Source organism: Amblyraja radiata, chromosome 25 (assembly GCF_010909765.2).
Source record: "Amblyraja radiata isolate CabotCenter1 chromosome 25, sAmbRad1.1.pri, whole genome shotgun sequence".
NCBI lineage: Eukaryota > Metazoa > Chordata > Chondrichthyes > Rajiformes > Rajidae > Amblyraja > Amblyraja radiata.
Window position 1 is genome coordinate 36,244,436 of NC_045980.1, and position 25,608 is coordinate 36,270,043.

At 47.1% G+C, this 25,608-nt stretch overlaps 1 protein-coding gene across 6 annotated transcripts in view; it reads left to right on the forward strand.

Annotated features, from left to right (window-relative positions):
* pitpnm2 (phosphatidylinositol transfer protein membrane associated 2) overlaps nucleotides 1–25,608 on the forward strand; it is a 148,633-nt gene that overhangs the window by 102,852 nt on the left and 20,173 nt on the right. For 3 of the 6 annotated variants that reach the window (XR_004415752.1, XR_004415753.1, XM_033043902.1), the window contains exons 11-17: nucleotides 6,593–6,837; nucleotides 10,175–10,364; nucleotides 11,950–12,069; nucleotides 15,983–16,185; nucleotides 18,097–18,272; nucleotides 19,613–19,783; nucleotides 20,749–20,895. Coding sequence is in view for 3 of the 6 variants with exons in the window: in XM_033043902.1 (XP_032899793.1) it covers nucleotides 6,593–6,837; nucleotides 10,175–10,364; nucleotides 11,950–12,069; nucleotides 15,983–16,185; nucleotides 18,097–18,272; nucleotides 19,613–19,783; nucleotides 20,749–20,895 (1,252 nt within the window). In the remaining 3 variants the exon portion in view is untranslated. The remainder of the gene's footprint in view (nucleotides 1–6,592; nucleotides 6,838–10,174; nucleotides 10,365–11,949; nucleotides 12,070–15,982; nucleotides 16,186–18,096; nucleotides 18,273–19,612; nucleotides 19,784–20,748; nucleotides 20,896–25,608) is intronic. The other 3 variants (XR_004415754.1, XM_033043904.1, XM_033043903.1) reach the window with 1 other exon arrangement.

The window sequence follows — 25,608 nt, forward strand, 5'->3', positions numbered from 1 at the left end:
ATCCATTTGTACTGAACCACTGAGGCATCAATTAGATGAATCCCATTAGAAAGCCACCTGAGGCTAGTGTTACCATTGCCGTTGGGGCAATACAACGGGTCTTTATTCAATGTACTACCTGGTCCAGAATTACACACGCGTGCACATACACACACGCTCTTGCACTTGCACATGCACACACACTCGCACACGCTCTCTCTTACACACACACACTCTCACTCGCACACTCTCACACGCACTCTCTCTCTCTTACACACACACGCACTCGTACACACGCACATGCGCGCGCACACACACACGTGATGACACCTTTGGAAGGTATGATAGAATGCTTTGGCAGAGGGATTCAGTGGAACTTCTACTGAAGAGAATGTGGATGCCAGGTGATGGCAGTCCGCAGTGTAGCAGTGAGCTGGAGTATGTGCTCGCATGTGAGACCATGCTTCAAGTCAAGTCAAGAGTGTTTTATTGTCATATGTCCCAGATAGGACAATGAAATTCTTACGTGCTGGAGCACAACAGAATATGTAAACATAGTACATAACGGGAGAGAAAAAGGTTCAGTGTGTATATATACACATGCACACATACTCAATAAATAAACAAATATAGTGCAATAATATTAATAGTCTGTTATAGTTCAGAGCTTCTGAAGAAGGGGTTTGGCCCGAAATGTTGCCTATTTCCTTCGCTCCATAGATGCTGCTGCACCCGCTGAGTTTCTACAGCTTTTTTGTGTACCTTCGTAGTTCAGAGCTTATTTGTTGTCGGGTTCACTGTCTGAGGCAAGCTTCACACTGTCTCTGCGGAACTGTTTAATCAGTTGAAGACATTATATCATAAGTGATAGGAGTAGAAACAGGCCATTCGGCCCATCAAGTCTACTCTTCCCTGGGTCAGCGGCCACTGGTACAGCTGTGCCCATCCCCGGGTCAGCGGCCACTGGCACAGCTGTGAACTGCAGTGTTATCCCCATTTATTCACTGAGTTTCAAGATTTAACATTAGGGTTATGGAAACAGCTTTTTCAATGTGGATGGCCACAACGTTAAAGCCCAGTTTATAACAAAGACCAAACCAAGTCCTGTGCTACAGATGCACAGATGTAATAGATCTATATTGCACAAAGATACTACTTCAACCCTGTGCAGGAGAGTTACAAAAGGTCATAATCATTAATTGCATGTTAAATCCAGTGACCATGTAACTAATGATTCAAGAACACGAAGGTTAAAATGACATGAACATCCCCTTAGGATTCACAGGAATTTGATTTAATGCATGTCGTTATGCAAATCAAACGTTTGCTCGCTCAGTCACAGCTGTACCAGTGGTGGCTGAGCTGGGGCTGAGTGAGATTGGGAGGGCACTGGGCAGGACACACCTGATCCTGCTAACACGATCATAGAACGGTAGATAGACACCAAAAGCTGGAGTAACTCAGCGGGACAGGCAGCATCTCAGGAGAGAAGGAATGGGTGACGTTTCAGGTCGAGACTCGAGACAGCTGAAACATAGGCTGTCGCAGGGTGATGCCTGTATTTTCGTGAGGGGTCTCCTCAAATGTCGTTACTTATTTCTTGTGGATTCTGAAATGTTCAAAACCTTTCGTCGACAGTGGGCTTGATGTTGCCTGTTCTGCAGACGTAGGTTGTCGTAGGATGATGCCAGGTGACGTTGGTTGTCGCCGGGTCATGACCTCGGTGAATTCCATTGGCGACAACCTACGTCAACCGGCGATAGTTCCGGCGTCGAGAGAAGTATTCAGTTTTCTTCATTTGTTACCGACAGGGTTGTAGCTTGTCGCTGATGGAGGTAGGTTGTAGCCTGTGTGGTCGAAGGTTGTCGTAGGTGTGGTCATAGGTGGACGCCCCAAGTTGCGAGGAATTGTGTCGCCGGTTGACGTAGCGTGTCGTAACTTGATGTCGACCAGGTGGTAGCTTGTCATGGACATTGTCGTGGGGTGGGTGCATTTCCGGCGTCACGCCGCGGCAGTGACTGTCGCCACAGTTGCCTAAAAAATCGCCTAAAAGTGGGGCAGGCCCTTAAGGTGCAGTGGTTAGAATTGTGCAGTGGTTAGAATTCAGTTGTGACCAAACCTGTGTTTTGTAACGGTTGATGATGACTCCATTTGTACACCATGCCTCTATATCTGATGCTCAGTAATGCTTCTGCTTTTTAAACCATTGCTCAATCTGCCGTGCCCTTTAATGATTTAGTCACAATAATCCACTGTCATCGTGCATTGTTACAATTGCACCAACTTGTCCAACTTGAGTTCAGGAGAATAATTCCCAATGCTGCCACTTCAACAGTATTTGTGTGTTGGTGTCTATCAATTTATTGCTTTCCATTTACAGTTGTGATAACAAAGAGAGTAGATTAGCCTATTGAGAATGTTTGTTAATATTACAAAATGCAATTCATGCTTCACCTGTCTGGTCTGTATGTTCATGCAGATACACAGCCCTCTTAAAAATAAGAGAGTCAGTACCTCTATACCAAAGATTACACTTACAAGTTTTCTGGCAGTAAGTAAAATGAAAGCTGTGGATTCAGTGCCCTAACTGCTTCCTGAGTGTGTTGATTTCAACAACATACTAATGTTTAGCTTCCGTGTTGGAACGAGAAGAAGCTCGAGTGTGAATATATTTCCTTGCAAGCAGGTTTTGAATAATATGTGTGATTGGCTTGATTGACATGAATGTTCCCCCCCCCCCCCCCCTCCCCTTGTTCAACTGGATGCATTGGGCTGTGAATGAAGGAGACAGACACCTAGCATCTTACAATGTGTTGCCCACATGTGAGCTAGTGAGTGCCCGCCTGCCCATGGGCTAATGACCTGGAGAATCCATAATCTCATGCACATATTCTAGTGGGATTACTAGATACAGACTGACTTCCTTGTCAATGACTGCCTTGACTGATATGTATCTCCACAAAGAGCAGTCATAGACCGGGGCATTTCCTGTACTGTGTGAAGTTGAGGCAGTGACATCTTGACATACTGGAGAGCCGCTGACGTACCATGGGGGAAATGTCTCTTTGCAGTTTGCTGTGATCAATTCCAGGGAGTGGTCTCAATGGTCTACATAGGCAGGGAGGAGAAGCATCATTGCTGAATTTGCAAGTTTTCATTTTAAACTAGCAAATGTCTTTGAACTATGATATCCATGTAGCATAATACTCTCAGATGCAACTACTCAAAAACAACTTTCTACCAATTATTTGTTTTGCTTTTATAGTATCTTTGCGAACTTGACACAATTCATCTGTTTCATCTTCCAACATTCTTGCCATGGGTGGTTTAGTAACATGCCTTCATATTTCCCAGCATTAGGCTTTGTCTTTTTCTTTGATTGTTGTATGCAAAGCAGTAATTGGCCAAGACTTCAATTGCCCCTCCATTTAGTGTTATTCTCATGTTATTGTGCACTTATTCATTTAGTTTCCTTCAACCAACAAAACAAGGCTCAAAATTACAGATGAACAAAACCCTCATCTCGTCATTTGATACAGAAATGCCGCCCTCTCTTTACCCATCTAACTGCACCGCTATTAAAACTAACTGATCTAATGAAGCTGTGGATTACGTTTGTTCTCTTCCTTTCCCTGACCAGAAGGAGTTTGTTTTGTGAAAGTAATATCTTGACATGGTTAAACATACAAATAAAGCTGGAAACATGCAACGGGTCCGGCAGCATCTGTGGACATAGAAATGGAACTATAGTTTCTGACTGAAGTGGAACAGAGACAAGAGTTAATGTTAGCTTGTAGAGAAGGATGTGGAGGCAAATGTAGGGCAAAAGGAATATGTGAGAGGGCGTTGCTAGGGATACGTTGTGCTGAATAGTTTAACATGCAGGAAAAATGCTCCCCATGTTGGGGAAGTCTAGAACCAGGGGGTCACAGTTTAAGGATAAGGACCTGGCCAGTTATGACTGAGGTGAGGAAAAACCTTTTCACCCAGAGAGTGGTGAATATGTGGAATTCTCTGCTGTAGAAGGCAGTGGAGGCCGATTCACTGGATGTATTCAAGAGAGAGTGAGATATAGCTCTTAGTGCTAACAGTATCAAGAAATATGGGGAGAAAGCAGGAATGGTGCACCTATTTTGGATGATCAACTACGATCATATTGAATGGCGATGCTGGCTCGAAGGGCTGAATGGCCTACTCCTTCACCTATTTTCCATGTAACAGCAACAGGCAGAAAGTGACTTTACAGGCAAAAAAATGGGAAATGTTACAAATCCAAGGGGGTCAGATCGAGCCAGGCGGGTTGGGGTCCTTGGTTTATGCTCCGTCTCTACCTCCTTGGACAGGACTAGGGTGGAGTTCCCCTGCTCCTACCTTCCACTAGGGCTGTGGAGTCGATACCCAAAACACTTGCCCGACTCTGACTCCACAGCCCTGCCTTCCACACCAACCTCTGCGGATCATCCTCCATGCACCACCAGACACAGCTTCCTTCCCCTCCACTCCTATGCTTCAGTCATTATGTGTCTGTCCCTCCTTGGGCCACACGAAAGGCCCATAAACCACTCTCCGTCCCACGGCATGCTGTCTGTTTGCCCCTTCCCTTCCCACCATCCTGCTCGGTGAACACTCCTTCTGGGTGAAGCAACACTTGTTTTGAACTACTTCCAATCTGTTACATTTATGCTGACAATGAAAGTAAGTGCAGAGTTGGTGGCCGTTTTGCAGAGCACCTGTGCGAAGTCCTCGGGCTGTTAATGGTCCATCCCACTCACTCTGTCTGCAGCGTGGCAATGTTACAAGTAGATTCAATGTGAGCTCCACCCGGTGGTATAACATTCCCCACCCTTGGGCCACCAGCTTTCTGTCAGTATGGGAGCTGTGACACGGCCAGCTCTCTGATACTCATTTCTCTCTCCGTTACAAGCGCCTGGCACCAGGCCACAACCGTCAGCCTGCATTCCACTACATTTTATATTCCTTTGTCAGAATGAACACACTCTGACTCCAGTACCCCGTCTCTCGACAGCAACCCTGGTCTTGCCCCTTCATCTTCTCTGCAATGTACATGTTTTCTCTCTCTTTCTCAGTTCCCGACCTTAAATGTCCTCTTCCCACAGATGCTGCTTGACCTACTGAGTATTTCCAGTGTTTTTTGTTTTTTATGTTAAATTTCCAGCATCTGCAGTTAAATTATTTAAATGTTTTAAATATATAGTTGTTTTCCTTTTTGATGTCCTTGTATGTTGATTACTTTTCTTTAAATGTTACTAGACCAAGGGAGACCGGTTGGGGCCCGTCCCCTCAACGCGCGGTTGTGGGGGGGGGGGGGGGGGGGGGGGGCCGCCTTCGGTGTCACACACACACACACTAACCCCCCCCCCCCCTTGATATTATATTAATATTATTCATTCATTTACCCCATCCCCCGCCCTATCCACTCACGCATAACCTCCAACTGCGCAGGTGCGGCTAGAGAGGGGGGGTGGAGAGGGAGGGGAGGGGGATAGAGATTGATGGGTGGGGGGGGGGGGGCTGGTTCCCGAACGCAATACTCCACCACTCACCCATAGGTCCCAATATTCACCACTCCCTGGAGAGGGAGGGGGGGGGGACAGAGAGGAAGGGGGGGCAGAGAGGGAGGGCCCCCTCCCCCCCTCTCCTCCGCCCCCCCTCTCCGCCCTTTGCTCTCCACAGAATTCCACTGATTCACCACCCTCTGACTAAAAAAATTCCTCCTCATCTCCTTCCTAAAAGAACGTCCTTTAATTCTGAGGCTGTGACCTCTAGTCCTAGACTAGAGGAAACATCCTCTCCACAACCACTCAATCCAAGCCTTCTACTATTCTGCATGTTTCAATGAGGTCCCCCTCATTCTTCTATACGCTAAATTAGAATATAGTATGAGGTTTAAGCATGCAATAAATAAATGAGTAGGCTTTAGTTGAATGGAGCTCTGCTTCTCATAGGCGGTAGTTTGTGGGTGACGCTGAAGAGCTTTTTGGACTGCAGCTTTATCCTAGGCATGATCCAACTGAGGTGGTTCAAAGTGTGATTTATTTCACACTTGCCAGGAAATTATATCCAGATCTTTACTGTGCTTTCATCATCTTAAATATTTAAAATAAGATTATTAGATCTGGACGGCTTTGATATCTCGTTCTTTCAAGTAACTCTGATCTTCTGCCACCTCTGGATCATAGTCTCGCAGTATTGCCAAGGAGATCTAAGCTATTAACGTAAACATGTTCACTTGTTATTAAAGAAGCTCTTTGATGTGGGTCACAGTTTTCCGTTGCTGAAATAAACTCCAGGAGTATATCCCCCTGACAAATTCAAGGTTGAAATGTATTTGTCACATGCACCAACTGAAGGTACAATGAACTGAATTTGCCATGCAGCGATGCAATTGGAAAACTTTGGTCACTAGTGTATAGTTTATACATTCTTGGTGAGTATTTGTGAGCAAAGTGTTTTTTTACTGTGTGAAAGGAACTGAAAGTGAACTAGAGGAAAAAACACTTTCATAATTTTATCAGAATTTACTGTTTTTGATCGGTGATAATTGAAAGGATGAGACCCTTGTTAGTGTTATAACGTTGTTTTTTTGTCTTAGGATGAAGCATCTTTGCACATCGTACAGTCTTGCAAGATTCACATGCTTGTGCTCATTCTACATGGTGGCAACATCCTGGACCCTGGCAGTGGAGACCTGACGTCCAAACAGGCCGATGTCAACACCATCACCTCGGTCTTTGAGACGGTGATGAGGGTGCACTTCCCTGCCGGCCTGGGCCACATTGCCGTGAAGCTGGTTCCCTGCCCGGCCATCTGCTCGGAAGCCTTTTCACTGGTGTCCAAGTGAGTGTTGCAGCTGTTGAGTGCAGGGATGTGATGGGCTATTATATACACCATCCTTGCCAGCTAGTAAGCATTCACTTCCTCCTGCAATGTGCCACACTTTACAACATGCATTGACAGTTTATAAATATTTACATTCTGCTTCCTGTTACTTAGAATCTGTTGCTACACAGAGAGTTTTTGTTCACATTTCTAATTAAATGATTGAATGTGTTAATTTGTACAAAACAGAACAAACTATCATCTACCATATTTGCCTTTTGATTAAGGTAGCCAATCACTTCTGGTTTTAATGGTTGAAACTCGGAAATGCTAATACCACATCAGCTTAATGGTGCACCTTCTCAATGCGTCAGTCCGTTATGTCCTGCCATGGTTGTGCACCTTGATCCACCGTACAATGACAGTTGTATCCAGGGGTACTTGCCAATCCCTTGCCGTCAATGGCCAGTCTGAGTTTCTCCAAGGCCACTCAGCTCCAGACCTTGTCCCAGCCTTGGGCCAAGCAGAGGTCAGTGAGTTAAACAGAGAGACATTACAGGGGAGCTGCGAGCCTGCTCCCTACTCCATGCATGATGATCATCTCTCTCAACACCACACTCCCATTCTTTCCCCATACCTGTTGCTACCTGTGGTGTTTAGACCTGCATGTATCACCATTTATCACTGCGTCCCTATGGATGCAGCAGCACCCTGGCTCCATGGTGGCAAGTTCACAGCTTCACATCCCAATGAGTGAACAAACCTGCCCCCATCTCAGTAACCTGAGACTGTGATACCCAGCCAGACAAAACACCTTCCCCACCTCCAATCTCTTCAGCCCTGTCAGAAGATTCTTTCAATTAGATCCCCTCTCCATCTTACATAATTAAATGAATATACATTGAGTTGAATTCCAGAGGTGAACTGTGCGACTGTCGTTGATATCAATGGCTAACTGATCAGTGGGCATCAAACACTCCAGTGGCTTTAGTCCTAGAGGAAGGCAGTTGTGGCTTTTGGACATGGATCATCCAGGCTCAGGGCACCATTGCAGGAGCTGGTCCAGTAGTGCCCCAGGCTCTGCCCTTCAGCCCCTCTGTCAGAGATCGCTCGCTAGGTCAGAGGTGGTGATGATCCTTGATGATTGATTCCATTCACAACTCCCCAGCAACCCAGCATCTGCGGTTCCCTGTCGCTCCTCAGAAACTGCAGCAGCCCGTGGCTGCATGCAGCAAGACATGCGAGCACGGGTGAAAACTGGCAAGTAACGTCTTCACCACAGCTAGTGCACTCTAGTGCACGCAGAGTCAGAGGTCACAGCACAGAAGCAGGCCCTTTAGCCCACCTTGTCCATGCCAACCCTTTTGTTCATCTACACTAATCCCATTTGCTCACATTAAATCCATATCTTGGATTTATGGCTTGCCAATTCAAGGGACTGGCTAAATGCTTCTTAACTGTAGTAATTACTAGACTAAGTGGGACCTGTTGAGTCCCAGCAGCACACGGGAAGGCTGGTCCCCAAACGCCATATTCCAGCTCTCCACCAATTCCAAGATTGGTGGGGGAGGGGGGCTTTCTGGAGCTCTAGTATGGGTGTTGTGGGCTGAAGGGACTGGTTTCCAGAGGGCTAGTATGGACATTGTGGGCCGAATGGATTCTTGGGCTGGCGGCTCAGTCACTCAAGCCTGTTGTGCTGGCGGCTCATCTCTTAAAATTCCATTTCAAGCAGGGTGCAAGGCCACCAAATTCAAGGGCAGTCTCATACCACTTCAAGCAGGGTGCAAGGCCACTAAAGACAGCGAGTCGTGACCTCTCCCTCCTCCATCTTGCAGAGACTGAGCCACGCCCACACTTCTGGGTTTTATAGTCCCTCCCACCAGAAGGGGCGTGGCCTTCATGGCATGATTGACAGGAGAGAGAATCTCAACATTTTTTAAACACTAATAACTTTTATTTTTCATCTATGGGAAAAATCCTCGGCACCTGATGAGCGGAGCGGGACTCTGAGTAAGATGACCAAAAATCACAGCCGTACGTGGTAAAATCAATATAAAATGCAAATAGGAAGTGGTCAAGATTAGACTTTTAATTATATATAGAAGGCAAGGCAACATTAATTAGGCAGGGCAACTTTAATTAGGCAAGGCAACTTTAATTAGGTAAGGCAACTTTAATTAGGCAGGGCAACTTTAATTAGGCAACACAGCTTTAGCATTTCCAGACCAAAGGCAACACAGCTTTAGCATTTCCAAACCAAAGGCAACACAGCTTTAGCATTTCCAAACTATATTTTCAAATCACATTAAGGGCACTGACAGGTCAGTAAAACCACTCAGTTTAGTAGATATGTGTTCAGTGTTATTCACAGCTCAGACTGAGAGACGTGACCCTCTCGCTCCCCCATCTTGCAGAGACTGACTGAGGCACTCAACACTTCCGGGTTTTATAGTCCCTCCGGAAGGGGCGTAGCCTTCAGGAGAGAGAATCTCAACTTTTTTTAAACACTAATAACTCTTTAATTTTCATCGATGGGAAAAATCCTCTTGTCCTGCGCAGCGGAGGGGGACTCTGAGTAAGATGGCATAGCCGTAAGTGGCAGCGTTTTTTCTAAAATCAATATACAGAACACCAGGAAGTGGTCAAGATCAGACTTTTAGTAATATAGACTAGACTGTGGGTCCCATGTTCACACGGGAGGGCTGGACCCCCGATGCAATATTCCATCTCTACACCAATTCCAATATTGATGGCCAGTGGGGGGGGGAGGGGGGGGGGTCTGGAGCACTAGTATGGGTGTTGTGGGCCAAAGGGACTGGTTTCCAGAGGGCTAGTATGGACATTGTGGGCTGAATGGATTCTTGGGCTGGCAGCTCAGTCACTCAGGCCTGGTGGGCTGGCAGCTCAGTCACTCAGGGCTGGTGGGCTGGCAGTTAACTCACGGCTATTCCTTGAAATTCCATTTCAAGCAGAGTGCAGGCCACCAAATTCAATTTCAAGCAGAGTGCAGGCCACCAAATTCAGTTTCATAGCATTTCAAGCAGAGTGCAGGCCACCAAATTCAGTTTCATAGCATTTCAAGCAGAGTGCAGGCCACCAAATTCAATTTCATAGCATTTCAGGCAGAGTGCAGGCCACCAAATTCAAGCTTGGACGCTTTGAAACTACTGGTGCCAAGGGCATCCAGGGAAGAGATTACCATGCTTGTTTTTGAAATGAAAAATATCCTCAGCATGTTCCATTTTAACAGACTTGTCTTGGCAGCTGAACATCCATCAATCTATAAGGTAACATGTCAGTTTGTTTCAGACATTGTTGTAGCTTCTGTCTTTTCAGAGAACTTTTGCTCTTCCAGCCTCAATCCCATAAGCTATGACGAAAGCTGTTTATCAAACAGCCAGGACCACATTCCACTGGCGGCACTTCCTCTGTTGGCAACAGCGTCGCCCCAGTATCAGGATGCAGTGGCCACAGTTATCTGCAGAGCAAATCAGGTCTACAGCGATTTCATCAAATCCCAGGAAGGAATCTCCTTCAATGGCCAGGTAAGGATATCTCCAGGTGTAATGAAGGGAAAGCTGCTTTAAGGTGAGAGGGGAAAGAATTATTTCATTCAGAGCATGGTGGTGGGTGTACGGAACGAGCTGCCAAAGGGGGGAATTGAGGCCGGTACTATAAAAACATTTAAAAGATATTTGGACAGGTACATGGATAAGAAAGGGTTAGAGGGATAGGGGCCAAAGACCCTTATTCTTGATTAGTACGGGTGTCAGGGGTTATGGGGAGAAGGCAGGAGAATGGGGTTGAGAGGGAAAGATAGATTGAATGACGGAGTAGAAGATGGGCCAAATGGCTAAATTCTGCTCCTAAAACAAATGAACATGAACACAGGCAGGTTGGACTAGTGTAGATGGGGCATCTTGGTTGGGCATGGGCATGTTGGGCCAAAGGGTCTGTTTCCATGCTGTATGACTCCTGACACCAAGCCATCTTGTACCTGATTGGCTAGCTCACTGTGGACCAGCTAACCATGTTGTAGCTTGTTGAAGGGCTTGCTACAGTCTGTGTAGACAACGTCTACCATGCTGCCCTCATCAATCCTCTTGCCCACCTCTGTCCGTGTAGACAACGTCTACCACCCTGCCCTCATCAATCCTCTTGCCCACCTCTGTCCGTGTAGACAACGTCTACCACCCTGCCCTCATCAATCCTCTTGCTCACCTCTTCAAACAAAAATGCAACCACATTTGTGAGATGTGATTTCCCACGCACAAAACTGTACTGATCAGGCCTCAACAGTCCTTGCATTTCCTAATTTCCTTTGCATTTCCTAATGCAAAATAACATTCCCACCACTGATGTTAGGCTCACCTGCCTCGAGTTCCCAGGCTTATCCCGGGTTCCCTTCTTAAATAAAGGCACTGCAATAGCTAACCTCCTGCCTTCCTGTACCTCACCTGTGGTATAGAAATCTCTGCCAGGACCCCTGTACTCCCCTCCTTACTACCCCTAACATTCCGGGATATACCTGTGATAGACACAAAAAGCTGGAGTAACTCAGCGGTTCAGGCAGCATCTGTGGAGAGAAGGAATGGGTGACGTTTCGGGTCGAGACCCTTCTTTGACTGGTCAGGCTTTACCTGCCTTTGTGCATTTCAGGAGCTCCAACGCCTCCTTTGTAATGTTGATGTCCCTCCCCTGAACTCACTCACTTCCCCTCCTTCACTGTGTCATCCACACAAAGAAAAGGACCCGAAACCTTCTCTCCAGGATATGCTGCCTGTCCTGCTGAGTTATTCCAGCACTCTGTGAAACCTCAACCATTCCTTCTCTCCATAGATGCTGCCTGTCCCGCTGAGTTATTCCAGCACTATGTGTCTACCAAAGAAAAGGAATAATGCAATGAATTGATGTAAACAATTTTACAATCAGGCATTAACAAAGTGAACTTTGTTGTACCAGCTGTGCATTATCCAATCGAGAAATCTATTTTGGAAGTGATATGTGATGAGAAAGATATTGCAGTTTGATATTCCTTCGGTTGATTCTTACCATTGAAAGTTCCTAACGGACAAATAAAATTCATTGTATTATGTTGTATTGAGCATGTTCTTTCCATGTCCACTGCAGGTGTGTTTGATTGGAGACTGTGTTGGGGGAATCCTGGGCTTCGATGCCCTGTGTTTCAGCAACCAGACCGTCTCTGAGAGCCAGAACAGTAGCCGGAGAGGCAGTGTGCTGAGTGTGCAGGTAACATCACCCCTGCTTCCCACAGTTCCCACTCCATCCCCTGCCCTTCATCCTATTGACATATTTCCATAATGGATTGAAAATTAAATCATAAACTCATAAGTGATAGGAGTAGAATTAGGCCATTCAGCCCATCAAGTCTACTCGCCATTCAATCATGGCTGATCTATCTCTCCCTCCTAACCCCACTCTCCTGCCTTCTCCCCGTACTAATCAAGAATCTATCTATCTCTGCCTTAAATATATTCACTGACTTTGCCTCCACAGCCTTCTGTGGCAAAGAATTCCACAGATTCACCACCCTCTGACTAAAGACATTTCTCCTCATCTATTTCCTCTAGTCCTAGACTCTCCCACTAGTGGAAACATCCTCTCCACATCCACTCTATCCAAGCCTTTTACTATTCTATATGTTTCAATGAGGTCCCCTCTCATTCTTCTAAACTCTAGCGAGTACAGGCCCAGTGCCGACAAACGCTCATCAAAGGTTAGCCTACTCATTCCTGGGATCATTCTTGTGAACCTCCTCTGGACCCTCTCCAGAGCCTGCACATCCTTCCTCAGATATGGTGCCCAAAAACTGCTCACAATATTCCAAATGCGGCCTGACCAGCGCCTTATAGAGCCTCAGCATTACATCCTTGTTTTTGTGTACAGGCCTCTTAATGAATGCTAGTATTTAGTTTGCTTTCTTACCGATTCCACTTGCAGATTAACTTTTTGGGAATCCTGCACAAGCCCTCCCAAGTGCCTTTGCACCTCCGATTTCTGGATTCCCTCCCCATTTAGAAAATATAAGATTGTTAAGGGCTTGGATACGCTAGAGGCAGCAAACATGTTCCCGATGTTGGTGGAGTCCAGAACCAGGGGCCACAGTTTAAGAATAAGGAGTAAGCCATTTAGAACAGAGACGAGGAAACACTTTTTCTCACAGAGAGTGGTGAGTCAGTGGAATTTTCTGCCTCAGAGGGCAGTGGAGGCGGGTTCTCTGGATGCTTTCCAGAGAGAGCTATATAGGGCTCTTAAAAATAGCGGCCAGGGGTTATGGGGAGAAGGCAGGAACGGGGTACTGATTGGGGATGATCAGCCATGATCACATTGAATGGCGGTGCTGGCTCGAAGGGCCGAATGGCCTACTCCTGAACCTCTTGTCTGTCTTCCTACTACCAAAATGCATGACTCCACACTTTGCTACAGTATATTCCATCTGCCACTTCTCTGGCCACTCTTCCAACCTATCCAAGTCCTTCTGCAGAGTCTCTGCTTTCTCTAGGAAAGAACTGCAGATGCTTGTTTAAATCGAAGGTAGACACAAAATGCTGGAGTAAAACAGGCAGCATCTCTGGAGATAATAATAATAATAAATGTTATTTATGGGCGCCTTTCAAGAGTCTCAAGGACACCTTACAAAAATTTAGCAGGTAGAGGAAAAACATGTAAGGGGAATGAAATAAATAGTAGAGACATGACTAGTACACAAAGTAAAGACAGAATACAATTCAAAACACAATATGAGGCAATTAATGCACAGATGAAAAGGGAGGGGGACGTGGGGCTAAGGATAGGCAGAGATGAAGAGATGGGTCTTGAGGCGGGACTGGAAGATGGTGAGGGACACGGAATTGCGGATCAGTTGGAGGAGGGAGTTCCAGAGCCTGGGAGCTGCCCTGGAGAAGGCTCTGTCCCCAAAACTGCGGAGGTTGGACTTGTGGATGGAGAGGAGACCGGCTGATGTGGATCTGAGGGACCGTGAGGGTTGGTAGGGGGAGAGGAGGTCAGTGAGATATGGGGGGGCCAGATGGTGGAGGGCTTTGTAGGTGAGGATCAGGATTTTGTAGGTGATCCGGTGGGAGATGAGAAGCCAGTGAAGTTGTTTGAGGACTGGAGTGATGTGATGCCAGGATTTGGTGTGGGTGATGAGTTGGGCGGCTGCGTTCTGGACCAGTTGGAGTCGGTTGATGTAGGCGGAGCTGATGCCAAGGAGAAGTGAGTTGCAATAGTCCAGTCGGGAAGAGATGAAGGCACGGATGAGTCAGCAGCGGGAGGTGTGAGAGAGGGTCTGAGTTTGGCGATGTTGCGGAGATGAAAGAAGGAGGTTTTAATGACATGGCGGATGTGAGGCTCAAGGGAGAGGGTGGAATCAAAGATCACGCCAAGGTTGCGGGCCTTGGGAGATGGGGAGACAGTGGTGCCGTCGATGGTGAGAGTGGGGTTATTGATTTTGCTGAGTGTGGCTTTGGAGCCTATGAGGAGGAATTCTGTCTTATCGCTGTTGAGTTTGAGGAAGTTATGTTGCATCCAGGTTTTTATAGCTGACAGACAGGAGTTGATATGGGAGAGGGGGGGGTTGTGGGGGGATTTGGTGCCGAGGTAGATCTGGGTGTCATCGGCGTAACAGTGGAAGTCCAGGTTGAAGTGGCGGAGTATCTGACCAAGGGGGAGGATGTAGATGATGAAGAGGAGGGGGCCGAGTACGGAGCCTTGGGGAACGCCTTGAGTGACTGTGGCTGTAGCAGAGGTGTGGTTGTGGAGAGAGATGAAGTGGGATCTGTTGGAAAGGTAGGAACGGAGCCAGCTGAGTGCAGAGCCTTCAATGCCGAGGTCTTTGAGTCTGGTGAGCAGGATGTTATGGTTCACTGTATCGAAGGCTGGGCTCAGGTCGAGGAGGATGAGGATGTTGAGGGAACCAGTGTCAGCAGAGGTGAGGAGGTCGTTGAGGACTTTGAGGAGAGCAGTTTCTGTGCTATGGAGGGGGCGAAAGCCAGATTGGAGGGGTTCAAGTAGGTTATACGCAAGGAGGTGGGAATGAAGTTGTGACGCAACGATACGCTCCAGGGTTTTAGAAAGAAAGGGGAGGTTTGAGATTGGGCGGTAGTTAATGAGAGAGGAGGGATCAAGACCAGGTTTCTTTAAGATTGGTGTGACAGCAACAGTTTTGAAAGCGGAGGGGACAATTCCTTGGGACAATGAGGAGTTGAAGAGATTAGTGAGGTAGGGGCAGAGAACGGGGAGGCAGGACTTCAGCAGGGGAGTGGGGAGTGGGGAGAGGGTCGAGGGAGCAGGTAGTGGGTTTGGAAGAGCTGATGAGTTTGGAGATTTCAATAGGGGTGACCAGGTCAAACTGGGAGAGGAAGCAGTGTGGAGGAGGGGTAAGGAGGTCAGTGGAGATGTTGAAAGGAGGGGCCTTGGTAGGTGGTGGAGTAGATGCTGGGGAATCGGGTACAGGGGATAAAGATTGATAGATGGTGCTGATTTTATCAGCGGAAAAGTGGAGGAATGAGTTGCAGAGATCCGGAGTAGAGGTAGAGAGAGTGTTTGCTCGAGGCTTGAGGAGGTTGCCCACTGTGGAGAAGAGGGTTCTGTGGTTTAGGCAGGGATCAGTGAATATGGAGGAGAGGTAGGCAGATTTTGCAGCAATGAGATAAGGAATGGGGATCAGTCTGAAGAAGGGTCTCGACCCGAAAAGTCACTTATTTCTTCTCTCCAGAGATGCTGCCTGTCCTGCTGAGTTACTCCAGCATTTTGTGTCTACCCTGCTTTCTCGACACTACCTGCCCCTTCATCTATTTTCATATAAACCACAAACTTGGCTACAAGCCTTGAAAATCCCCTCATCCAAATAATTTAAGATTAAGAGTAGCGGTCCCAGCACCGACCCCTGCGGAACTCTAATGGTGACTGTTTGAATTCTATCAGTAACTGATCACAGTCACAGTCTGAAAAAGGGTCTCGACCCGAAACGTCACCCATTCCTTCCCTCCATAGATGCTGCCTCACTCGCTGAGTTTCTCCAGCTTTTTGTCCACCTTCGATTTTACTAGCATCTGCTGTTCTTTCTTAAACACAACAGTCACTTTGTGGCCAACTTGTGCTGAGAGCATATTGATCACCTGTGCTCTGTAACTGCTTCCAGGACAATGATCTATTATCTCCTGGAATTGTTGTGAACACCAGCACTGGTTCTAACCTGGAGGCCAGTCGGCATCTGAGCAGAAGCAGCAGTGACATTCCACGAAGCAGTGTGGATAATCCAAGCAGGCAGCTGCCCCGAAAGAGGAGTGATTCGTCCACATATGAACTCGATACAATTAAACATCATCAGGCGTTTCTCACCAGGTAACTACCGTCAACTGTGTAAGTAACCTGGGCAAGATGTGATACAGACCAGCGTGGGAGACGCTGAGGTAGGGCTCTGTGTCACTGCCATGGGCTGAGCTGTGGCTGTGTGAACATTACACTTACACTTGATGGAGAGGGCATCAGGAATTGGCTCCAGAGTGCCAGTCTGGAAGTACTGGCCATACCTGGAGGTTGCAGGTGAATGATCCAGCTTCCTAGAGGCAAATTAAAGGCTGATTTCCCCCAAACCATGATGGCATTACTGCATCCCAACCAGGTGACTGGATCTGTCATCCTGTGGTCAAGATGCGGTTGTTCCCTGGTGATACCGTACACTCCCCAGCACAGTGTTCCTGGTGTTGCCGTACTCCCCAGCACGGTGTTCCTTGTGATACCGTACACTCCCCAGCACGGCGTTCCTGGTGATACCGTACTCTCCCCAGCACGGTGTTCCTGGTGTTGCCGTACACCCCAGCACGGTGTTCCTGGTGATACCGTACTCTCCCCAGCACGGTGTTCCTGGTGTTGCCGTACACCCCAGCACGGTGTTCCTGGTAATACCGAACTCTCCCCAGCACAGTGTTCCTGGTGTTGCCATACTCTCCCCAGCACGGCGTTCCTGGTGTTGCCGTACTCCCCAGCACGGTGTTCCTTGTGATACCGTACTCTCCCCAGCACGGCGTTCCTGGTGTTGCCGTACTCCCCAGCACGGTGTTCCTTGTGATACCGTACACTCCCCAGCACAGTGTTCCTGGTGTTGCCGTACTCCCCAGCACGGTGTTCCTTGTGATACCGTACACTCCCCAGCACAGTGTTCCTGGTGATACCGTACTCTCCCCAGCACGGTGTTCCTGGTGTTGCCATACTCTCCCCAGCACGGCGTTCCTGGTGTTGCCGTACTCCCCAGCACGGTGTTCCTTGTGATACCGTACACTCCCCAGCACAGTGTTCCTGGTGTTGCCGTACTCCCCAGCACGGTGTTCCTTGTGATACCGTACACTCCCCAGCACAGTGTTCCTGGTGATACCGTACTCTCCCCAGCACGGTGTTCCTGGTGATACCGTACTCTCCCCAGCACGGTGTTCCTTGTGATACCGTACACTCCCCAGCACGGTGTTCCTGGTGTTGCCGTACTCCCCAGCACGGTGTTCCTGGTGTTGCCATACTCTCCCCAGCACGGCGTTCCGTTGCCAACTGAGCGCTTACTGGCAGTCCTTGAGAAGGAGCAGGAGAGAAAGTGCCCGTGCCAATAGGCCACATACTGTCACAGCTGACCACATAACGGTGACTGAAGACGTTTACTGGAATAACAAACCATCACTTGGTGGACGTATAAAAACTGAAAACTATTTCCACCTATTTTGAATCTTTCATATGTGGTTTGAGAAACATGGGCCAAATGGGTCGCTGTTCAATGCTTCGTGAGGTGGAGAGTTCATGACATGCTTATTCTACTGTTATGACAATTCTAGACATTCTATACATTTTTTCTCTGGATCTCTGAGAGTATAAAGCTTTATTGAGTGCTGGAGATTGTATGGTGGGTGATTTTCGAGTGAGTTGTAAAGTTGTTGAGCAGTCCTAGTATTCAGTGTCCACACATTTCATCCTGCATTTGATTTTGTGCTTGAGTGACTTGTGGTTTGGCCTTGGTGCACATCCATGAACGTTCATCTCCCACCTCCACTCTGGTTTACTGTGAAGGCTGAGATGTTGTCGTTACTCTCTGCTCTGGAGGTAATGGCAGTGTTTACTGGAGGTTGCTCATTGGTAGCATTGATCGCATGAAGCGAGGCAGAGCTAGCTCCTTCAAACAGAAGATTGACAAGATTATTTAGGACTGTTAATGTAATGTTTACAAGGAAATGAATCGCCATTAATTGTAATGAGAATGTGCTTTCTGTCCAGCTTGCAGTCGGGTGTTGTGCGGACTGATTCTGGGTCCAGGCGATCGAGTGGTTCCACCATGCTGGAAGGAGTGAGTCCCGGAAGGTTTGAGTTTGAAGTGACTGACTTATTTCTGTTTGGTTCCCCATTGGGGCTGGTGCTGGCGCTGAGGAAGACCGTTCTCCCCAACCTGGATGGTGCGTACTCCAGCCATTCACTTCCTTCCATACCTTACTGAAAGGTCATCGACCGTAGGGCTTGTGTGTTTGATATGTTGCTATCTGTGTGGGCATCTGTGCCAGGCTAGTCCAGTGCCAGTCACCGTGGTCTCTGCAGGGAGCCTGGCTCTGGGGACGGGACCTGGCATGTCCACAGTGCTGTCCCAGAGCTCCTGTGGGTGGTGTAGTTTAGGGTTACACGTTGCTGTGGGCACCACCTGCTACCACTCCCTGCACCTCGGCTGCAGTAGAGAGGGGCAGAAGCTCCCTGTCCACGGCATTAAACAAGCGCAGTACTTGACAAAGGACTCTCAGCTCTGGTGCTGGATGGAGACAAATATTTGTCCCCACTTGATCAGCCCACTTCCCTCAATTCATTGCTGAGATCACCTGCGACAGCATCCATATTTAGATTCTGCAGAAACCTCCATTTACTGGAAGCCTTTACTCTCCCACTCACTCATTCCAGGGTGGATGGAGACTGACGCTGATCCAACCACATAACCCGATTAGCTTGCAAAACGAGATAGTCTTCCCTCAGGGCATCAAACCACACCCGCCCCCTGGAAGCTCAGGCACGTTCAGTTACTGCAGTGACAGCCATCATAGCCGTCAACAGATTGTGTCCTGAAACTTTATGCAAATGTCATTTGTAGATTTTCTTTATTAATCTGTCCCATCCTGTCCAAAGCAAATAAGCATTGTAAACAGCAGCCCTGTGCTGTTCCCGTCCAGCATGTCTCTGTTTCTACTGCCTCCAAACGCACAGTCAGGATCAGCCCTCTCCATCCTCTACACAGGAACACTATTGGCATTTTTCAGAAGGTGCTTCGTTAGATTTCCTAGGGGTGAAGTGGAAAACTGAGGTTTTGTTTAGAGATACAGCGCAGAAACAGGCCCTTCGGCCCACCCAGTCCACACCGACCAACAAGCCCCACACGTTAACACTATCCTACACACACTGGGGACAATTTACACATACACCTGTATGTCTTTGGAGGTGCAGGCAGAGCAGTCAGGAAGGCAAAGATTTCTTCCTCTCCTCTGCTCTGGGGATCAAAGTAGACACCATAATGTTCACAATATATGCAGGAGTAACAAAGATTTGCACTGGCTACTTTGCTATTACTCCAAGTCCACTATGTTTCATTGTTCGAAACTTAGACTATTCAAGAGGCAACATAACATAAGTAGCTTCCATGTAGTGCCTGGGTTGCTAGTCTAGTTGCTGTTTGCAATATTGCCCCATCTCCATTGTTTTATTTATATCATCCAAATGCAAACAGAACGTACTGACTGATGGTGTCCATGTTCCACAGTGTCGCAGCTGAGACCAGCGTGTCAGCAGGTGTACAACCTGTTCCACCCAGCCGACCCTTCGTCTTCTCGCTTGGAGCCGCTTCTGGAGATGAAGTTCCACCTGTTGCCGCCGTTTAACGTTCCCCGCTACCAGCGGTTCCCGCTGGGCGACGGCAGCTCGGCTCTTCTGGGTAGGCACACTTCAGTGGAAGTACAACCTCACCGCTGGCCACCAGTCTTGGCGGCAACTCTGGCTGAGTAAATCATGATTAATTAGCTAATGCGAGCAAAGTTGTAGATTACAACAAACTCTGCAGGTAGAATCTATTTCAGAAAGTCAGCAAAGCAGGCTGGTGAAGAGAGGTTTTGTTCTCCATCTTGGTGAGCAGATACCCACAGCCATGTGGGACGACAGATGGCACAATGGGCTAAGTGTTCGGCTGGCGACCGGAAGGTAGCCGGTTCGAATCCCGCTTGGAGTGCATACTGTCGTTGTGTCCTTGGGCAAGACACTTCACCCACCTTTGCCTGTGTGTGAGTGATTGGTGGTGGTCGGAGGGGCCGTAGGCGCAGAATGGCAGCCACGCTTCCGTCAGTCTGCCCCAGGGCAGCTGTGGCTACAGAAGTAGCTTACCACCACCGAGTGTGACTGAGGAGTGAATGAATAATGCGATGTAAAGCGCCTTGAGTATTAGAAAGGCGCTATATAAATCCCAACCATTATTATTCATTATTATGTGAGGCTGCAGCCACGGAGGGGCTACATTTAACAGGCCGGCTGGAGCCGTGGTCATCAGACTGCTGCAACGTGTAGATATTAACAGTGGCAGAGATAGCTGTGTCTGAGTTACTGGATCCAGGGAAAGTGATTGATTCCCTATTACTGTTATTAATGAACTGGAGAAGAAATCATGTTTTGTTTTGTTTCATTATTTATTTCCACATCAGTTTTAAACAGATAATGTTGAAGTAGAATATTAAAACCACTTGTTAAAATAGGTAGTCTAGCAAATGAATGATTTCAATAGGATGAGGAAAATAATACAATAAACTAAATGAATAAGTGGTGTCAGAAAGCGTGTCGGTTGTGGTGTGTGTGAGCATTACCGGTTTGTGGCTACTTGTCTGTCCTTTTGTTTTTCTCCATCTGCTTTAGTTGAGACAATCCAGAGCAATCCCATCCTCATCCTGGAACCTCCATTTGTGACTGTCCAACGACAGGAGAGTGTAATGGAAACCAGTATTCCTGTTCCTGTCCTTAACTGGCAAGATGCTTCCAGTCGGAATCCAACTGTTGCAGAGTGTGTGTAGCCTCTCCTTTTGTACTCTTGTGCTTTGTCTTGTGTGCTTGCTTCTTTGCATGGAGACGATACCATTTATGCTCAGGGTGGACTTGAAACATTTTCACTGCTGGGGAGACTTTGCCCAGGGACTGGGCACCAGGAGTGGGCATCAGGGAGTGGGCTCCAGGGAGTGGGCACCAGGGAGTGGGCACCAGGGAGTGGGCACCAGGAATGGGCACCAGGGAGTGTGCTCCAGGGAGTGGACACCAGGAGTGGGCACCAGGAATGGGCACCAGGACTGGGCATCAGGGAATGGACACCAGGGAGTGGGCACCAGGGAGTGGGCACCAGGAATGGGCACCAGGGAGTGGACACCAGGAGTGGGCATCAGGAATGGGCACGAGGAGTGTGCATCAGGGAATGGATACCAGGGAGTGGGCACCAGGGAGTGGGCACCAAGAATGGGCACCAGGAGTGTGCTCCAGGGAGTGGACACCAGGAGTGGGCACCAGGAATGGGCACCAGGACTGGGCATCAGGGAATGGATACCAGGGAGTGGGCACCAGGGAGTGGGCACCAGGAATGGGCACCAGGGAGTGTGCTCCAGGGAGTGGACACCAGGGAGTGGGCACCGGGAGTGGGCACCAGGAGTGGGCACCGGGAGGGACAGGGCACCGGGAGTGGGCACTAGGAGGGACAGGGCACCAGACTGGGCATCAGGGAATGGGCACCAGGAGTGGGCATCAGGGAGTGGGCTCCAGGAGTGGGCATCAGGGAGTGGGCTCCAGGGAATGGGCACCAGGAGTGGGCTCCAGGGAGTGGGCACCAGGAATGGGCACCAGGACTGGGCATCAGGGAATGGGCACCAGGGAATGGGCACCAGGAGTGGGCTCCAGGGAGTGGGCACCAGGAGTGTGTGTGTGAGTGTACCCACATGCTGGGAGGTAACGAGTTGTGCTTGTTGCTGGACTTGTAATGCAGTGGCCTGGACTAAAGCTCAGCACAGTGGAAATGTAAGTGACTACATTAAAGCTCCATAGCTAATAGCATGAGCATTGACCATGAAGCTGTTGGATTGTTATAATGACTGGGCTTGTTCAAACGCCCTTTAGGAAATTAAATATTGCTCAAGACTCACAACACCAGTGGGCTCCAGGGGTGCTCCTTGAAATGGCCCAGTAACTGTTCACTGCAGGGGTGCAGCAATAACGAGCGCAGGAAATGCGCAGCATGTAAGGCAGCAGCTGGTGAGAGAGCAACAGAAGTAATGTTTCACACCCTCCATCAAAACAGGAAACGTTACAGGGCAGCTTGTAAAATGTATAATGAGAGGAGGATAGAATTAAGTGAAAGTGAGTGAAAGCACTGGAGCCACAATTATAAAAGGGACAAGGGTTGTAACAGGGAAGTGACCATCCATGTGGGAGACAGATCATTACCAAGCAACCAGAGCGCTGGAATGGTGGCTCCTGGTTCTCAGTCAGCTTGGCTGTAATGAGTCTGCTTTAGAATCGAGTTGGATGCTGGGATAACCTGGGAGTGAGTCACATGCTGAGAGACAGAGTCACATATGTAAATTGGCCGTGGTGTTATGTAGAATGTCTCACTCTGCATTTAATCAGCGTTTCTCAACCTTTTTACCCTTGCGGGACCCTTAAAATAATTTTCATCTCAGGGAACCCCTACATAAAAATTGTTATATACCTTTATTAATCTTTTTCTTTCTCTTTCATAAACTTAACATTCATAAGGCAAACATCATATATTTTTCTGATAACTGGTTTCAGCGAAAAATAACATGTTTTTCTCAAGTTTTTGACAATGCAAAAAAAATTGAAATCAAACTGTTTGTTCAAAACTGAAGCAAATAAAGGCAAACAGAAGAACTGACCTTGGAGGAGAGAGAGAGAGAGAAAACAACACACAAACTTTTCATAAACTAACAAAAACATACATAAATAAACTTTTCATAAACTAACAAAAATAAACATAAACATACTTAATTTTTTAAAATTCATATAACATCCCTAAATGATGAGTAAAAATGACTAAATAAGATGGGTGAATGAGGGACTGTACCTGCGCGGCAGGAAGCACAGACAGGACTGATGGAGACCGTGCGTGCGTCTGTACTCGAGTGAGTCTTGATGATACACGAATCTGTCACAAACAAGCTCCTGTCCACTGACCACTAAAGGCCGTTTCACACTGGCGCCCTATAGACGTCGCTAAATATAGTCCCTATGATTATTATACTTTAAAATTATATAACAGGTTGAAGAAGAATATGCCGTACATGTATAATAAATATGAAATTACAAATATGAAATTAAACACAAAAATGACTCCAAAATTCATTTACATATGATTAGCCCGTTATTCACAATTTCTCTCGTATCCCCGAGCGACCTCTCGCGGAACCCTCGTGTTGCGAGGAACCCCGGTTGAGAAATGCTGGTCTAGAGGGAAGCACGTGGCAGGCAGTGAGTAGTAGATCACTGCTTCACATGTTCAGCGTAATGGGTGATAGGGAGGGAGATAACAGGGCAGCTGATGTGTTTCCTGATCTTTCATCTGTCATTTCCATCTTCTATTCTTCATTTACACTTGCCCACAATCCGTCTACACCCAGATAGAGTCTCACTCTAGCGATGGCAACAAGAGACAGCCAGCACGTGGTTGATTAGAACAGACTTACCGTGAGGCTTCTTTCATGTCCAGGACAAGGCTGATGCATCCACTTTAATTTGGAATCTACTGAAAATTCATTTGCACTGAATTCAAGCTAAGATTGAACAACGATTTACAAATCTTGGTGCAAGTGTGTTGAGAAATCGTAAGCAGGGTTTACCACTTTGGGTAAAGATTGCACGTGTCTCTCTGAAGGCAAGTCAAGGTTGATTAAAGATTAGATTAGATTATTTAATGACCACACAGTCAAGCTGGTGGAATTCAGGTTCAGTACAGGATGTTACAAGGTAGGCTGATTCCCGTCAAACATAACATAAAACACAACATCATACAATATACAGTACATGCATGGGGAGGATATGTGCTGTTATCATAGTGTGTTCAGAATTCGGATTGCGTGTGGGTAAAAACTGTTTTTAAATCGAGATGTCTTGGCGGACAGTGAGCTGTAGCGCCTTCCTGATGGCAGCAGGTGGAAGATGTGGTGAGCTGGGTGGGAGGGATCAGAGATGATTTTCTTCACCCTTGACACAGACCGTTTGTGATGGAGTGATTCTATTGATGGAAGGGGAGTGCTGATGATTTTGGATGCTTTGTTAACTATGCGTTGTAATTTATTACGGGAGTGAGTGTCTAAACTGCTGAACCAGACTGTAATTGATGAAGATTAAACTTACAAAATGAAATTGCTAACCATTTTCATTCACTGTATTATTGCTGATGAAGATACAGATGAATGACATACTCATCCATCACAAACACTGATATCACAAACTCTTGCCCCAGATTAAGAAAAGCTCACGTTTTTACCACTTTTAAACGCTAATCCCATGAAGTATTTGGTTTCATCTGCCTACGCTGTTTGATTTAATTTTTGCATGTAGTTTATTCCTTTTCATGATTAATGGATTGTTAATTTACTTTCCCCAATCCAGATTTGTATGTAACGTGTTTGTGATTTTCTTTGCGTATTGTGCATTTGGTTATATGTTTGGCATGAGCATTGTGGTATTGAAATGAATCTTGCTGCTTGAAATTCAGTATGTCCAAAATATAACTATTTTAAAATTTATTTTCCTTAAACAGATAAACCAAGAACAAAGAAAACACATGAGCTAATTGTATGAATTCTGTGTTTACTAAAATAATTGTTCACTAAAGTGAATAGTGTTCACTAAACAGTGGGACAGCATGAAGCAGTTTATTGTCACCTGTACTGTGAAAAGCTTTTGTTGTGTGCTAACCACTAAAGTGACTTTACTAAAGTGATTGTACACTTTAAAACAGTGAAAGAGTATGAAAAACTGTTGCCCGGGTCTGGCCTTGTCGCTAATCGAAGGACATTGCTCCAATCAGCACTGGAATACTGTAGCAGTCAGTCAGTGTCAGAATAGATATCTCTGGTGCAACAAGTAATCACTCAGTGAATTTTATCAGCAACCACAGAATGGACAGACACTCCCTCTTTCTCAAGCACCCGATTCTGCAGCGTGACCATGAAGAGGTCATCTCTGGCCAGATGATCTCCTGTACCTGAGCCCCTCAGTTTCACAATGTTTACTGAAGTATATTTTTATACAACTTCCAATAATGCCAGAATACCGTTTACTTTTTGATTTGCATAGTGCAAAGTGTTATGTGGCGTGCCTCCGAGATGGATTCTTAGAGCAGCTTGTATTGGAGCCTACCAGGGAGAAGGCAATTCTGGATTTAGTGTTGTGTAATGAACCAGATTTGATAAGGGAACTCGAGGTAAAGGAGCCATTAGGAAGTAGTGACCATAATATGATAAGTTTTAATCTACAATTGGAGAGGGAGAAGGGTGGATCGGAGGTGTCGGTATTACCGTTGAGCAAAGGGGACTATGGAGCCATGAGGGAGGAGCTGGCCAAAGTTGACTGGAAAGAGACCCTAGCAGGGATGAAAACAATGGCAGGTATTTCTGGGAATAATACAGAAGGTGCAGGATCAGTTCATTCCAAAGAGGAAGAAAGATTCTCAGGCGAGTAAGGGGTGACCGTGGCTGACAAGGGAAGCCAAGG